The sequence below is a fragment of the Mycteria americana genome, chromosome 24, assembly GCF_035582795.1.
Source record: "Mycteria americana isolate JAX WOST 10 ecotype Jacksonville Zoo and Gardens chromosome 24, USCA_MyAme_1.0, whole genome shotgun sequence".
NCBI classification, from domain to species: Eukaryota; Metazoa; Chordata; class Aves; order Ciconiiformes; family Ciconiidae; genus Mycteria; species Mycteria americana.
This window is the reverse complement of record NC_134388.1, coordinates 2,951,286-2,966,868: the sequence shown is the minus strand read 5'-3', so window position 1 is coordinate 2,966,868 and position 15,583 is coordinate 2,951,286. Positions and strand designations below refer to the sequence as shown.

General features: G+C 45.4%; 1 protein-coding gene across 2 annotated transcripts in view; it reads right to left on the bottom strand.

The window, feature by feature from the left end:
* LOC142420550 (fibrillin-2-like) overlaps positions 1-15,583 on the bottom strand; it is a 118,882-nt gene that overhangs the window by 58,919 nt on the left and 44,380 nt on the right. For both annotated transcript variants that reach the window (XM_075524607.1, XM_075524608.1), the window contains exons 7-8: positions 9,366-9,563; positions 7,850-7,975 (exon numbers count right to left, since the gene is read on the bottom strand). In XM_075524607.1, the coding sequence (XP_075380722.1) occupies positions 7,850-7,975; positions 9,366-9,563 (324 nt within the window). The remainder of the gene's footprint in view (positions 1-7,849; positions 7,976-9,365; positions 9,564-15,583) is intronic.

Here is a 15,583-nt window from a genome sequence, read left to right as displayed (position 1 = left end):
CTAGATGCCACTTGCACTCAGCAGAAAGAGAGAATCTCATCCAGGCAGTAATTCATCACATCTGAATGGAAATGCCTAAACAGAACAGAAGAGTTGTGCCCTAACAGTGATGATTTTTCCCTGCAAAGTGAGATATAGTGAAATTCATCCCACTCAGCTCAGCGATAGACACGGACAACGTATGTATTGAAGTAAGATGAGCCGAGCTGCCTTTTGAAGTGGTATGGACAGAGACCCCCCATGGGTGCTTCATGTGGTCAAAGAAATAATCTTCAATCTCTCCTCCTTACTCACACAACCTGTTACAAACACAATTATCTTCTCTCTTACTTTGGCTGCAACTCTTGAGTCCTGAGGAATCAAGTGAAATCTCAATTTCAACATGCATAAAATTAAGCCCAAGTGCATAGGGCAGCTTATACACTCATATATCAAGAGGGAAGATGCATTCCTGTTTGGCTTCTTAGGAACTCTAAAATTATGCTTTCAGCTAGCCAAAGTTTTCATCCGCCTTTTGCGAGCAGCAGAGATATCGCCCCTGTCCTTGCAGTGCTCCTTTAGCTCTTTGATGCTCAGAGCCCCTCCAACAGACAGACATGACTTGAAACCTCGACAGGCAGCAATGCAAATCTCCAGAAAACACTTCCCCCACCTGGGCCCCTGCAGCGCAAGAGATTTTATCACTACAGCCTACCCTGTCATTTAATTACAGGCCTGTGTTTGGTTACAATTTGCAGAACACTGGAAGGGAAAGAGCTTTATGAAGCAAAAGCTGGTTGCACTATTAGAAATAACAGCTTAAAACTTCTGCATATCTCTCCTGGAGTTTGCTGTATCAGAGGTCTGGAGGCCAGCTGACAGGCAGGCATCTTGTTAGATCAATACTTATGACATAGCGTCAGTCATCCAAGAAAAAGCGTACGTCTTTGTGGGGGCAGCAACTACATTCCATTCTTAAGGAAAAACAGAGTTAATTCAAAAGGTTAAATCAAACGGCAACATTTTTTTCCCCTTGAAAATTCTAGCTCAGATGAGAGCAGTGTTAGCGACCCAAGAAGCAGAAAAAAAGCCAGCGTTTCTCAAGGCTACTCGCACATCCTGTACTTTGAGAAACTGAGCTCTGGGCTTTGTTGTTGTTTCAGTTCTTCCACACCACATTTGCCTTCTTTATTTTCTCTTTGTAAAGCATCTCATAGTTTTGATTCATTCAGAGCTGAAGTCCATGGAGAGCTCGACACAGTGGGATGGATATGTACACCTCTCATTAACACCCAGCTGCCAGCTCTGGGTAGGGAATTCTTCCAACTCCAACCTGGCTACTTCAGGACTTTTCCAACTCTCTGTTAAAAATTAAAGCAATATTCTGTGCACTCTGCTCTTCAGACAATGGCAGAATTCAATGCAAACGTTGATTTTGGATCTGGTCTCCAACTCGCTGGGTTGGAGTTGGCCTGATCATTAAGGCTGAAAATGCTGGAAGCCAAAGGCTACAGAGCTTCAGAAAGAGAGTTGCAGTCTGCAAAGCCCATCCAACACGGGTGCCCACAGACATGTTGAAACCCCAACCTTTCCATCTGCTAAAAAAACAGGACTTGATGGAGAAAACATCTCTGTGTCACGTAGCAGAGGTCATGCCTCATCAGCCCTCTCTCATGCAGCGCACGGGACTCTCAGACCTTCCCTTCCAGAAAGCACAAAGAAACCACAGAGGAGAGTAATGGAACCCTCCAAACCACACCAAATCCATGGAAATGAGCTTTTAATGGATCCAAACAACGAGCTCTTCTGTAGACATTTTGTAAGAAAATTGAAAACACGCTAATAAAATGGCTATCATGTTCCATTCGTGAGGAAAGTGGGCCAGTCTACCCGCTCTGCTCATGGAAAATGCAGGAAAGCTCCCTCCAATTCAGAAACGTGAATGAGATTCAACAGAGCAAAAAATAGAGCCTTGTCTTCATTAGAAAATTTGGAATTTTGTGTGGTGGTGACAAAAGACTAGCCTGTAGGGACATAAGTAGCATCTAACACGTCACCCTCCAAGTGCTAAAAAGGGGTGAGTAAGAAGAGGTGAGATTTGTAATTAAAGGATTTGTTCTCCCTTGGCAGAACCCGTCTCCTGGAGATGCCGAAAACTTCAGGAAGAATCTACCCTGGACAGATTTGAACAGAGCTTGTTGCACAAATCCTGCAGTGCCTTTCACGCCCTTGCCTGGTGTTTCTCTGTGTACTTTTTTGGATCTTATATGTTATCATTCTGGAACAATTTTGGATGCGAGACACTTATTCCTTTTGGGGCATTGGAAAGCGTCCTGGGTAAAGTACTGGCATTACATACTTCACTGATAACAGAGCTGGCTTAGCATTTTGTTATGCAGTAGAGGAAGGGCTATTAAGAAAAGAAGTTACATTATTGGCAGAGAACCACTAAAATTATGGAAGGAAAAGCTTCATTGTCAGTGATTCCACCCATAAGAACATGCCATGGAATTGTTCCTTTAAGTGTAATTTTTATGGCTGCTTCCAGGATAATTTATAAATGTCACTCTGTGTAACAACCCCCCACTTCCCGACGATTTATTGATAAAGGTCTTTGCAGCAGGAAGATGTGTCTGATTTCAGCTTTGATGTTTCCTTTCTTCATTTTGCACCGTTATTGCCAGGAGTGCTTTCTTGTGTCCTCCTCAAGAATTCCTTTCTTCCAGCAGGGTTAAGAAGTCAGCTGGATATAAGCATGCCCTTCTCTCAGCGCTCACACATTTCTCGTTCCCCTGCAGACCTCAACAGATCCTGCTCTTTTCCAGTTTCCCCATAAGCCAGGCATAGCGTCAGTCAATTTAGCCCTAAGCTGGCAACATCTGCCCTCCTTGCTCATCTTTTCATGCAAGCACAATATAAATGCGATCCTTTGGCACTTGCAAAGCTGGCCTTGTCTCCAGTGCCGGTTAAGAGAGCAGCCTTCCTCTTCCTCACCCTCAATCCACCCCCCCCCACCACTGCTGTGTTTCATAGACTGCTTCTATCTTTCAGAAAGTGAGCAGGCAACTCTCTGTGCCAGAAATTTCTCATTCTATGTTGCACAGCCCCAAGTTCAGGCACTCTTGATCCCTCGAGCTCCCTCAGAATACAATGAACAAAGGCATGAAATAAGCCACTATTTGTGTCACGTTCATTAGAGATGAGCTGCAGAAATAACTCTGGAACTGAGCAACCCTGAACTTGGAGGATATTTAGGTTCAAATCCAAGCTTGATGTCGTGTGCATGCTTTCACGTTTTGCAGACAGAAAAAGGACATCGCTTTCCTTCTGGGGCTGACCAAAATTCATGCAGCGTATCCAGCTGCAGCCCCCTTGCATGCTTGGGAGATCAGGGCCTGAACTGGCCTCTCTTATCAGCATAGAAGATCTTGCATAAGAAAAGCATCTTTATTCTTTAGGGATTCAGGGACTGAAAATGGAGCCTCGATTCCAGGTGCCATTTGTGTTAAGAGATAAGTATCACTATGGGAAACGAACAACATTATCTCTGCTCCTGCCTATTCCCACCAATAAACAGCCCAAAGAAGATTAGTGGTACATGCTGCTGCGTTAATGAGGGAGACATCATTAATCAGCAGACACAGTGACACGGGCTCTGACCTTTGGCTCAAACACAATCCCATCTGCTGACTTCACTCCCCAGAAGGAATCTTCTAAGCAAAAAATACAAGCTCCTGGGAACTAGGGAAGAATTTAACATAGATATTTAATCTAGTTTTAATATTTCCTGGATGCTAGGCTTGGATAAGGAATCTGAAAAGAAGAGGAAACCATCTCCTCTTCCTAAAGCAAGATGGTCTCAGTGCAAGCTGAGAAATCCCTCCTTTCACCAGCTATAAAGTTAGCACAAACAGACTCAACAAGGGGACTCCTGCAGCTTTGAGATTTTAGGCTTGGAGCACACCTGGATAAAGAAAATATCCTCTTATGGTTGTGGTCGTTGTTATTTCGATTAAAACCCTTGGCTCAGTGAGGAGGTTGCTTGCACTGATGCAGGTACTTTGGCAGTACAGACAATTTCAGCAAGTCAGGAATTCGGTGCTCTATCAGCTGTACCAAACAGTTCGCTCCTGACGTATCAAAGCATGCGGCAAACTTTGAGACAGGGCCCAGATCTTCCTATGTTTATCAAGTCTTAGCATCAGATGAACCCCTTACGAGATACTGGTTCTCTGTTCCCCTGTTCACATAGTTTTAGTGACTCGCATGGGGTACATGTCCTAGAGGGGAGCAGTGATAACCCAGACAAAGGTCTTCACCTTCCGATCGCCTGGTGGGGACATGCTGGTGATTCACGTCTGGGAAACAAGCCCTCAAAAACAATCTCAACCCTGTCGCTTTAGAGCATGCCTCATGTTTATGTCATTCTCACAGAAGGACCCCTAGGTCAGTAAATCATACCAAAGGAAAGCATCCTCTTTTGGTGGTCTCCTTAGCAATTGCGGTAAGATAAGTGATGGAACAGACACCGTAGATACTGGAGATGTCTCTTTTTATGGCCATCCAGGAAGGAGAGTGAAAGGAAGCTGTTTATGGCCACATCATGCTGCTTTTGCAAGCGTTCTGGGAAGTGGGGACCCACACAGAGGCCCCTCGCATCTGGATGACAGATTCAGACAATGGATTGTTTTTAATCTTGGTATATAGGAGATTCCAGCTAAACTGATTTCATATGTGCTTTGCCTGGTCCCCAGCCAGCATGGGTGAGGCAGACCAAGGCAAGAGCAATTTTGTGTTTCCTGAGGTTGGGCCCATGGTTCTAGTGCAGTTCAGCCTTCGCCCATTGGCCAGCCAAATTGCATGGGACATCATTGGATTTGGGGAACTGGTTCTTCACCCGAGATGCACATAAAAGGGCTCTTGGATTCTATCCGTTCCAAGTCCTTGGATGCCAGAGCACTGCAAGAAACCCTTCTGTTAAAATTTTAGACAGTCTCGTGGCATCCTGCCAAGGAAGATCCACGGACACAGATGTCTTCTCAACATAAAAGAACGTCCATCCCCCACCAAAGGATTAACCTCTGTAGCTGGTGTCTCACTTTGGAAAAGTTTTTCTGAAGGGCTGAACCCAGGTCACACAGCATGCACTGACACAGAGACTACTAGAGTTATACTAGCAAGGAAAACGTCTGGATTGCAGGAGGGTGGGGGTATGGGAACAGTCACCTGGAAGCAGGGATGCTCCTTTCCCTGAGAACTGACTGTCGGGAGAAACCTCATGGGACAACATATGCTGTCAAACCCACAGTGCCTTGGAGGTGCTTTAATGCTTATATGGTGACTGCTGAAGTTACCATGCTTTTATGGTGGCTGCTTTAAGTGCGCTCTCTGTGTAATAGTTAGCTGCCTACAGTTCTGCCACTGTAAATAACTTTGCCACCTGGAAACAAATTTCAGGTTAAACATCTGGATTCTAGTGCATTCATCATCCCTTGTCTGGGTTACAACAGAGCCTTGGAGAGGAATGAAAGGGAGGTGGAGTTCCTAGGTGGGACGCAGTCACACCAGCACAACCAACACGTTTCATCCCTAAAATGCAAACACAGGCCAGCAGGGTTTCATTAGGGTATGTGGGAAAAAGCTTTAACAACCAGGGCAGGAAAAGTTTAATGCTGTTTTCCTTTTCATTTGCCAGATGTTTGGAAAAATACAACAAACGTTTATTCCCCTACTTCTGAGAGGTGAAGCCTGCCTGGCAAGGTATGCATCTGGCCCACGAGAACTGCTGCAAAATGCTTGGGGAGAGCGTGTCCTCCCTGTAGAGGTCTGCACACCTCTCAGAGACATGCCAAGCAGTGATAAAGGAGATGCTGAGAACGGACCTTAAGGAACCGGAGCCAGGCTCTCGTGGAGAGGGCTCGGGTTGGTGGCACTGTGAATATTAATATACTGATTGCACCTAGTCCTTGCCTATGCTGCACACTTTAGTACAGAAGTGTGTGCCTTACGGCATGGACCCAGACATTGCCTCTCACTGTCTAGGTGAGTCCTGAATTTAACTAAGGAATACAGCAGACCAACTTGTCCTGAGTCCAAGAGCAAAGAGCAGTTCCAGGGGCTTCCTGAACCAGGCAGAGTTCTGCCTTAACTACCCCAACTGGTCTTAACATTGTTAAATTTTTACGCCCCAAATGAAACTAGTCCTCTGGTCTGAGGATCAGGTATTTGGCCATTTCTAAGCAACTCCGCTAACCACCTGGAAAGTATTTCCCTTGAAAATGGCAGAGGTCTCTGCACCATGTTACCAGACCCTGCTGAGACCGGTCCTTTCTGTTTCCTGCAGTCCTACCTCCAGACATGGGCATCTGACTGCCGACTCTGCAGGTCAGCTTGCCCACATGTTCAGATCAGAGTTGCACCTGCACATCTGGGCAAAGCATCTGGGTCCTCCACTGAAGTGTTTTTACAAGGTAATTAATACTTAAACTCCTCCAACTTCTGTGCTGAAGAAGAGGCAAAGAGGAGTTTCTGCAAAGTTCCCTTCCATCAGGTTGGGAACTTCTCCAGAGAGTTTGAAAGTTGACCGTGCTCCCCAGGCTGCCCACAGTGCCAGGCTAGGGCTGATGCTGAGAAGAGGCAGACTGCGTTCCCCACGGCTCGGCTTCAAGCTACAGTAGCTCTGTAGCTACCGCTAAGGCAGTAATGCTTTAGAGTATCCCTAACTGTAAGCACAAACCACACCTCTGAAGCACTGCATCATTTCCAAGAGAGATGCTGAGGCCGAAGACGTCCCTCCCATTTACAACTCAGTTGAAGGTGAGCAAGGTCCATCCTACAAAGTAACCAGAAAGACAAGGAAAACCAGGCACAGCAGGCGGGCTGTCTGCAGACACCCCTGGATCGGCAGGGAGGTATGCTTCCCCTGTGGGGCTGGAACAGTATCAGGCCACTGGCTCAAAGGAGAGATGCTCACTGGCATGCTGCTGACTGGCATTTCATGTCTCTAATGCCAAATTTTCATTCATGCCTGCTTTCTACTCAAGGACAAGGTTCAGGTTCTGGCCAACACGTCCGTTTGGAATAACATCACCAAGTCAGTGAAGCAACACTGCATTTACTTGCTCCGTATCCTCATCTCATGGAATCAGATCTTCTGCAGTGCACCGAGAGCCATAATGTTATTTCTGGTTGTCTTATTCCATCACCATCCCAGCTAGTCAGACTCTACCCGCTTTGCCTTCCTTCCAGTTACTCTATTGAACTAGAGGCAAAAAGTTGCAAGCTGCAAAAAGATAAATATCAAGTGGATGTAAGGAAAATATTCCTCATCATGACACTGGTGCAACCCTGGGACAAAAGCCCCAAAAGAAAAGGCTTTGAGTTTTCAAAACTCAAACTGAGCAACATGAGCAACGTGATCTAGCTTTGAAGCCAGACCTGACCTAAGCAGGAGGCTGAACTAAAGCCCTCCAGAGGTCCCTTCTGTTCAATGAGTCTGTGTTGCCATTAAAATATCTTTCAGAAAACACCCGCATGAAATAGAAAACTCTTTCTAGTTTAAGAGAAGATCACGCAAGCTCTATTCCTCATTTCCTTGCCTTGGACTGTAGGAAGCAGTTAAACAGATCAGAGATTCATATTGCACTACATTTTCTATCATGCCTTGATGCCTGCAGTACTCCCTCCTACCTGGAAGCTAGGATCAAGGCTGGCATGGGAGCTCTTTCCCATCCCTACCTTTGCCAGCCTTGGAGATGCCCTGCGAGCAGAGACGTTCTCAAGTTTTTAAATGCCCTCGTGCTCTCAGAGTGTACCTGGGAACCCAGTGCCCAGCAGTCCGGTGAAGCCGTGCAGAAGCCTGCAATCTTACCTTCACATCTGTGGCTGGTCTCACTCTGCTTGTGTCCCGCGGGGCATTTGCACTCATAAGAACCCACTGTGTTGATGCAGTTACCACCTTGACAGAGGCCAGGAATGGCTTGACATTCATCCACATCTACAGGAAAAAGAACAAAGAAATTAAAGTGCAACCATTGCTACAGGTTAATGTTCTATCTCAGCATGGTGGGAGTGCTATGAGAAAGAAGCAGCTTTGCTCCAAGAAGGTGGATTTACATTTCCTCATGCAATTACCCATCAGATTACATCAGAGATAAAGCTATTGCTGGCTTATCTACACAGGCAAGAGGGAGACAAAAAGTATACTAATGTTTTCCAAGGCAAACGTCAATGTGTCTACCGCCTTGTGGCTCATTCCAGGTTGGTAGCTGAGTTGAGGATGAGAGTTGGTTTGGTGGCATGTCCTCCTGCAGCTTTCAGAGAGCAACATCTGCTGCAGGGCAGAGAGGGGAACCTATGGACTGTACGCTTTTGCTCTTCAGCCCCATCCCAGGAAGGCTCATCCTGCAGCCATGGTCTCCTCATCTGTGAGGGGACACTGTGCTTTCCGAAGCACCTCAGGAAGGCCTCGGTACTTGCTGCTAGAACCAGCATGCTCATGTGCTGCAGATATTATTTATACTCCTGTTCTGCTTGCACTAACAGTGAGTGACAAATTATTAAATAGGCCAAGCTCTCCTGAAGAGATTGGTGCCATAAAATGCAGATTACAATAGACAGCAAGAGAGTTCTCTTCAGCCTTCCCAATTTTATCCCACAGACACTGGCCAACGTGGGATTTGGACTGTAATTTTGGCTTTTGATTGTGGCAGCTAAAGCCTGAAATTAGTTGCAGATGCAGAAAGGAATTAATGCAACTCTACACGGAGACCCCTGCAACCCATCAGTGGGGAGAAGCAATAGCAGCTCCAGAAAGGCTGCTGATGGGATCTGCTGATGGGAACGCAGTGGACCATTATGTTTTTGGCTGGGCATCCTAGACATTGAATGCAACCTCTAAGCATGCAATTTATATACATTTTAATTGCTTGTGTGATCTCAAAGGAGTTATGGCTTCTGTTTTGAACCAATAATACAATTTACAGAGCACTAGTCACCTGATACAAGTGCTGATCATGTTCCAGTGCTGGGACAGAAGCTCCAACAGCAATAGCAGCACCACAGAATGACAGGGTATGGAAGGCTGTAACTTAGTTTTAAACCTGGAGAAACACTAGCCTGAACACTGTATCTTGTGGGATGAAGGAATGTCACCCGAGAACCACAGCATGGCCAGAATCCTTAAGTGAGCTGAGATGATCTTAGGTGATCCCATGAGACACCCAAGGTCCATGGTAATGCTCTGGGACATACAAGGACGGATTTAGCAAAGTTTACACAGAGAACTGTTCTCTGTACTGGGGCTCCTGGCAGTCATTCATCACTTGCCCTTTCAGTGCACATCAGGATGGATAAGGGAACATCCTTTAGATGTTCACGGCATTTACCTTGGCAGGCTCCAGTACGAATGTTGGGAATGAATCCTCGGCGGCAGGGGTGAGGTTGGGCAGGGCACATCTCACATGGGTGACCCCAGGCCCGTCCAATGGTGGCACAACACATGGTCTTGGTGCAGACGATCCCACTGAGTTGGCCCTGGCACATCTGGTTATTTACTTGGCTAAAGCAGGGACCAGTACGATAGTCTGAGGGAGAACAATAACATCCACAGGTTAGATCAAGACACAAACACAAGGTTTTCTGTCTAACACACAGAGTGCCTATTCCCCGTCCTACCAACACAGCCATTCAGGTGCAAAGTCAACAAATTCTGGAAAAAAAAAAGTCTGCAATCATGAAAAGAACAAAAATTTAAGACCAAGCTGGAGACCAGTACTGGAGGTGGTGACCTTCTTTCTGCTGTATGTTTCATGTGATCATCTAGAGGATCTCCAAGCCAGCTCTTCCTGGTCTCCCTCAGGCTCATCCCATGAGCTATACTTACTCTACGCCTTGAATCACTCCCTTTAAGTACCGGCCCTAGAATGAACTCAAAATATGAAGTCAGGCAAAGAGGCGATTTCAGGGCTGCAAGTTCACGTCTTCTGTGGAACTGCTGGGGTCAGCAAAGCAATCAAACTCCATTTTAGTTAGGGACAAAGGCGCATATGGAGATGACGTGGTACAAGCACCTCGTGGACAGGCTTAGGGCCTGACAGGCCATGTAATGTAAACGTACAGGATGATGGAGAGATCTTCCTGCCAGATTACTTCTACTTGGCTTGCAGAGGAGGAGTCCTAGATCTCACCCACAAAACACCCTGCGAGAGAATTTCCAAACCGTTCCCCGTGATGTCTACTGTAAATCCCGCAAAGGTATTTCTACACTCTCTGACAGTCTCTGTAAAGGCAACCTCCTGCAGTAACACACGTCATTGTGATTAATTTCTTCAGTTTAACTCTTAAAAGTCCCCTGGCAACTTTAACTAGATCTTTAAAAGCCAGACGCTGCAGAAACAACCAGCCTGTTTCTCATTCCCAACAAGGATCCTCCTATCCCTTAAAACCAAAAAGATTTTGAAGGCCTTGTTTGCACTAAGGAATGTGGTTTTGCCACTGTCTGGGCTCTCCTGACCCTTGATTAGGGATATTAGCACAGCAGGCATTCATCAGGAAACAAAATTCTTAAACAAGAGGGGTTTTTTCCTGCTACTGGGAACAGATGATTGCATGCAAGTGTTTGATCTGTGGCTGGAAAAAGGACCTTTAAACCATGTTATTGTCAGACCAGAAAATTCCACATTAACTGTCTAAGGAAGTTAGGTGTTGGTCAAATAGCCATTATTTCAGATAGTCTGGCTGAGATTTGCAAAGTTGCTTATGGAATTTTGATGCTGGAGTGCTCGGTAATTAGTAATTGACTGTGAACCCAAATCCCTGCATCAGTACCCGGATTAGCCCACAGCTGTCTTTGCAGTGAAATATTGGGATTTGACACGTGAAGCAACAAAAAACTTGTGTGGAAAGTGGTTATACCTAAATCATGAGCCATGGGCAGCACTGGCACCCACATCTAAAGACTAATAGTTCTGTTTCCAGAAATGTCTTAGGATAATATAGACACTCAACAAAGCAAAGCTCATTGTCCATACTCCATTTCTTGGCCTGCAAGTTCTCAGATATAAGTCTTTCCACACATGATGTTTGCAATCAGCTCCCTTCTTTTTAAATCCTGACACACATGTGCAAAGAATAAAAAGCAAGGCAAGCCATTAAATAGACGGTTTGAGACAGAAAGCTTTCTCCCATAGGGTATGTTTGCACGACAGCCGCATTGGCAGAACCTACGTTTGCCTGAAACCACGCCAGAGTGCCTTTATCCTGGGCTGTAGGAGATCATCTGGAAATGCTGGTAATTACTGCAGCTTTAGAGCGACAATGCCTGTGCTGATGTGCCTTCCCCACTCCTGCGCCTTGTGCCGAGTGAAAACCGTGTGAGGTTCCTCTGTGTTATAATTATCCCACCTAGCATCAGGGTAAGCATAAGCTACATGGAAACCACACAACAAATCCTCTTCTATCTCTGGGAAAGAATCAATTAGCGCAATAATTGTTTATTTCCAGCTTAATGCTGCCTCTGATTTGTATTTCTGGAGCAGCTGGGAGCACAGTCATACTTGAAAACTGAAAGTATCAGAAGAAGTTTGTTCTGTGGATGCCACCGAGAAGTAAACAGCAAGAGGGATTTGAGGGAAAAAAAAAAAAAGGGCAATGATTCTGAAGTTACATTGGTATAAAGGCGACATGATCTCATGAAAAATGCCTTTGTTTGGAAATCAGAACAAAAGTATGTACTATGTTTGCAATGGTGAGTTACCAAATAATCATCTTTTGGTTTTTCACCAAAATTTTAACAAGATACCAAAGCACACGGTCCTCATTAATGTCTCCTGCCATGCCAAGTTTAATGCTTTCGTTTGTTCTAGTTTATTCCTAGGAAAGAAATCAACAACGTTTGAGTTGTTTTCTCACCCATTGTCTTTTGTAAAACTGAGAGGCTCTTGCTCAAATTTTCAACCTTGAGGAAAAGACCAAGGAGAGCTCTTTATAACCACACCAGTGAACAATTTAAATCTTCTCAACATTCACACCCAAAGAACTATGAAAGAAATTGCTTTGTAGTCCCATTTCAATGGAGAAATCAACTCAGTAACAGACAAAAAGGCTTACGGGCTGTGTGGAAGTATTAGGAGAGGACTAAAGAACAAAAGAGAGAGCATCATCGCTAAACTCACAGTTTGCTTCTATCCTGAGGGCTGCCTGCAGTTCTAGCTCCCAACTCAGAAAGCAGCTAGCAGAACTGGGAAAGGAGCAGAAAAGGGCAACAAGGCTGATCAAAGGTGTGGAAGGGCTTATGGAACAGCAGGAAGAGCTGCATTGGTTAGCAGTCCTCAGCCTGAAAAAGAAACACCTGGAGGAAGACCTGATAGCAGGGTACAAAATCATGAGTGGCCTAAGGAGGAACAGGCTTGCAGAGGCATCATAAAAGGACAAGAAGTGATGGTGGTTCCAGATAAATGGAGGAAAGTGGTTCTTCAGGCAACACATGAGTTAAGGGGAATTCTAACAGAGGATGTTGTGAATTGTTAACGATTGTGAGCTACAGGTGCCGGGAGCCCAGGAATGTCTTACAGAGGAGGATCATCATATAGGATTGCCCTGTTCCTATGCTGTTCCCCAGATATTAGCTTATAGCTGCTGCCAGAGCTTTGAGGCCCAAACTCATCTCGGCCAAGGGCCCTCAATCCATCGTCGTACCAGCTCGTAAGCCATCCGGGCAGTTAAATTTTAGAGTTGGTTTTGGTTCCGTATTGTGCTGCCGTATCATTGCAGGTGGAGCCTCTGTGTTAGATAACTGTGGTCAGGTGGGCTGCAGCTCTGTTTGAACGTGGCAGTGCTTACAGTGAAATATCATACATTTTATGAGCTATTCTGAAGCCTTGTTAACCCTAGGACGATGCAGAAACATCTAATAAAGAGGGCTTGCTTTCCCCCTTTCCTAGTCAAAAGGAGCGTGGAGAAGAACACGTGGCCGATGGCGTTGTGGTGTGTACCTACGAAGGGCTCTGACTTAGAAAGTCAGATCACATAAATGTATAACCCCAAATCGACGCACGGCAGCACTGTAGAGAGAGGAAAGGGGTAAACTTGCACCTCCCACATCATCTCGCTGAGGCATGGCTGAATGCACGGCAGCAAGAATTCCTTGAGATTGATAATGAAAGCACAATTGTAAGGAGAACACCCCCTTTTAAACAAATAATTGACAAAAATAGATTTTCATATGTAGATGACTTCTTTGGAGGGAATGAAGCCAAGGAAATTGCAGTCTGGAGTCCAGAAAACCTGGCTGCGTTCCAGCTCCCATCTGTTGCTAATTTTAATGGTCAAATTATTAAATTTTTAATGAGGCACCAATCAAATTTTATTAAGGAAATATGCACGCTTAGGAGATGTCTAAAGCCCTTTTACAGTCTATGTACGGGATCCCATCTTCCAGGAACCCTGTCGCAGGTAGTCGTCCTTCAGAAGTTTGGTCTTTGCTGGTACGTTTCTTAGAAAAACAGAGACGAGGTAGCTTCCTCGCTGAAAGCTGAGATTTCTTCCTGTTTCCTCTTTCAAGCTCACTCAGCCTTACAATAACAGTGTCCACTGGTAGGATATGGATGGGTTCCACCTTTCCATCTGCAGGTAAAGTTCTCATTAAAGAGACTGCAAGAAATACTGGATCAGGCTTTATTTTGGAAATCAGCCGGAATCTTTTCACCTCTACAGAAGAGATTTTTAACACAGCAACGCTATGCATATCTGGGCCTTTACCAAGCACTTGTAGCTGCAAAAAACCAACACGCCAGCTCGCTGCCTGACTTAACCTCTCCGAATACAGTTTTGCAAACAGTAAACACACAGCGTAGAACGGGCATCAGCTTCTCTCCCAGCATCTGTCATCAGCCTCATCCATGCACTGATCTCATTTTTCTTTCTTGCCCTATTAATTTCAAAGTAGACCGTGCTCAGCGCGTTCAGTCTGTAGATTTCTTATCGCCGTAGAGTTAGATTAGGTTACTATTCATGCCTACTTGTCCTGAGCAGCCAGCAAGGAGAGCGAGCGCTCAAATTGCAAAAGGCACCATGGAATCGGAGTTGAAGCGTCGATGTGTTTGCATTAACCACAAGAAATCTGACTCCTTGCTATGCTCTTTGTTTTCAAACCCTCGCCACCCCCACCCCACCGAGGCAGTGTGGCTTTGAAGCACCACCGAGCCTGGACTAGGGACTTTTGCAGATGCTGCAGAGTCAGGTTGGGGCTACGGTGAGAGTTATCTACCCAATCCTGCAGCCAAGGCAGGCCCCAGATGTGCTCAGAAGAGGAAGCGTAACAGGAATAGACCTCATTCCCAGTTTCCATGTTTGGCTGGTTGTCATGGAGATCGTGAGGAACCCCTATAGCTAACGAATGGTCATTCCTGACAATTCCAAGCCGCAAACCCTTGGGGAGTTAATGGGTGGGATCTATGCCATTACACATGCTCTTCCACTGAGCCACGCTATTCCACTTGCAAACAGCTTCCTGAAAATATCCCTGTAGACATTTTTAACTTTCCTAATTACTGCGTCTAGCGTGTAAGTGGAGGAACAATTCACGGTTGCTGTGGACATCTGCCTTCACCCACGTGCTGCGTGGAGTCCTGCTGGGAGGGCTGGGACAGTAAACTGCAGTAAGTGGGTTCAATTACTTCTGGTTCAGCCGAGCCAGCACACAAAACCCTCCTAGTTTCCCCGTTTCCAGCATTTGGGGTGCTGTGCTGACCAGGGATGCTGCCCCGGCTTTGCCTACCCTACTTAACCCAAGTTCACCTTGCCAGAACCTGTCTCACCTCCTACAAGAGGTAATAAAGAACGACACGCTACTCTTCGCCAACCATGGCTATAATTTATGCCAGAAATGCAGCTTGGTCTTGTTAAAAAAGAATAATCAGTTTCAGACTATTTAAAAATCACCACTCTGAGGCTATCAAACATTTATGTAGAACACTTGGAAGGCACCTTCTCTATTGCTCAGTTTCCCCAGTGCTAAATGAAAACAATGGAAATCTTTTGTCGGGAATGTTTCCCTGGGATATACAGCATAACTCAATGCCGTTATTTTGCATGGAAATGTGAATTTCTGCAGCTCAGACTGATTTCTTTGAAGGACATCTCAAACCCAACACCTTCATAAACAAGGGCATTTTTCAAATGTTTTGTAACACCTGCATTGAAACAGTATCTGAACCTGAAATATTTACAGCTTTATTTCCTATCCAATTTAAATGACTGCTTTGCTGGGGGGGGGCGGGGGAAGGCATTCAAAATTAACATTTTACTCCCTTTTAACTGGTTCTTACAGTCCCTTTGGGAAAAGTGGTAGTTTTTGACAAAGAACTTTTGAAGTGAAGCATTTTGTTTGAAAATTTTCACAAGAAAAAGGATAGCTTCCTCCACTTCTATAACATCCATCTACCCAGCGGGGTGTCACCGAGTAAATTAATGCTTGCAACGGGAATTCAGATCCCTGGGTAAAGATGCAAAAGCAGGAACAATTGCGCTACTTTCATTGCTATTTAAAACAGCCCTAGGAACACGAATATGCCTGACTCCAGCCGTGTAAGCAGGTCTGCGGAGT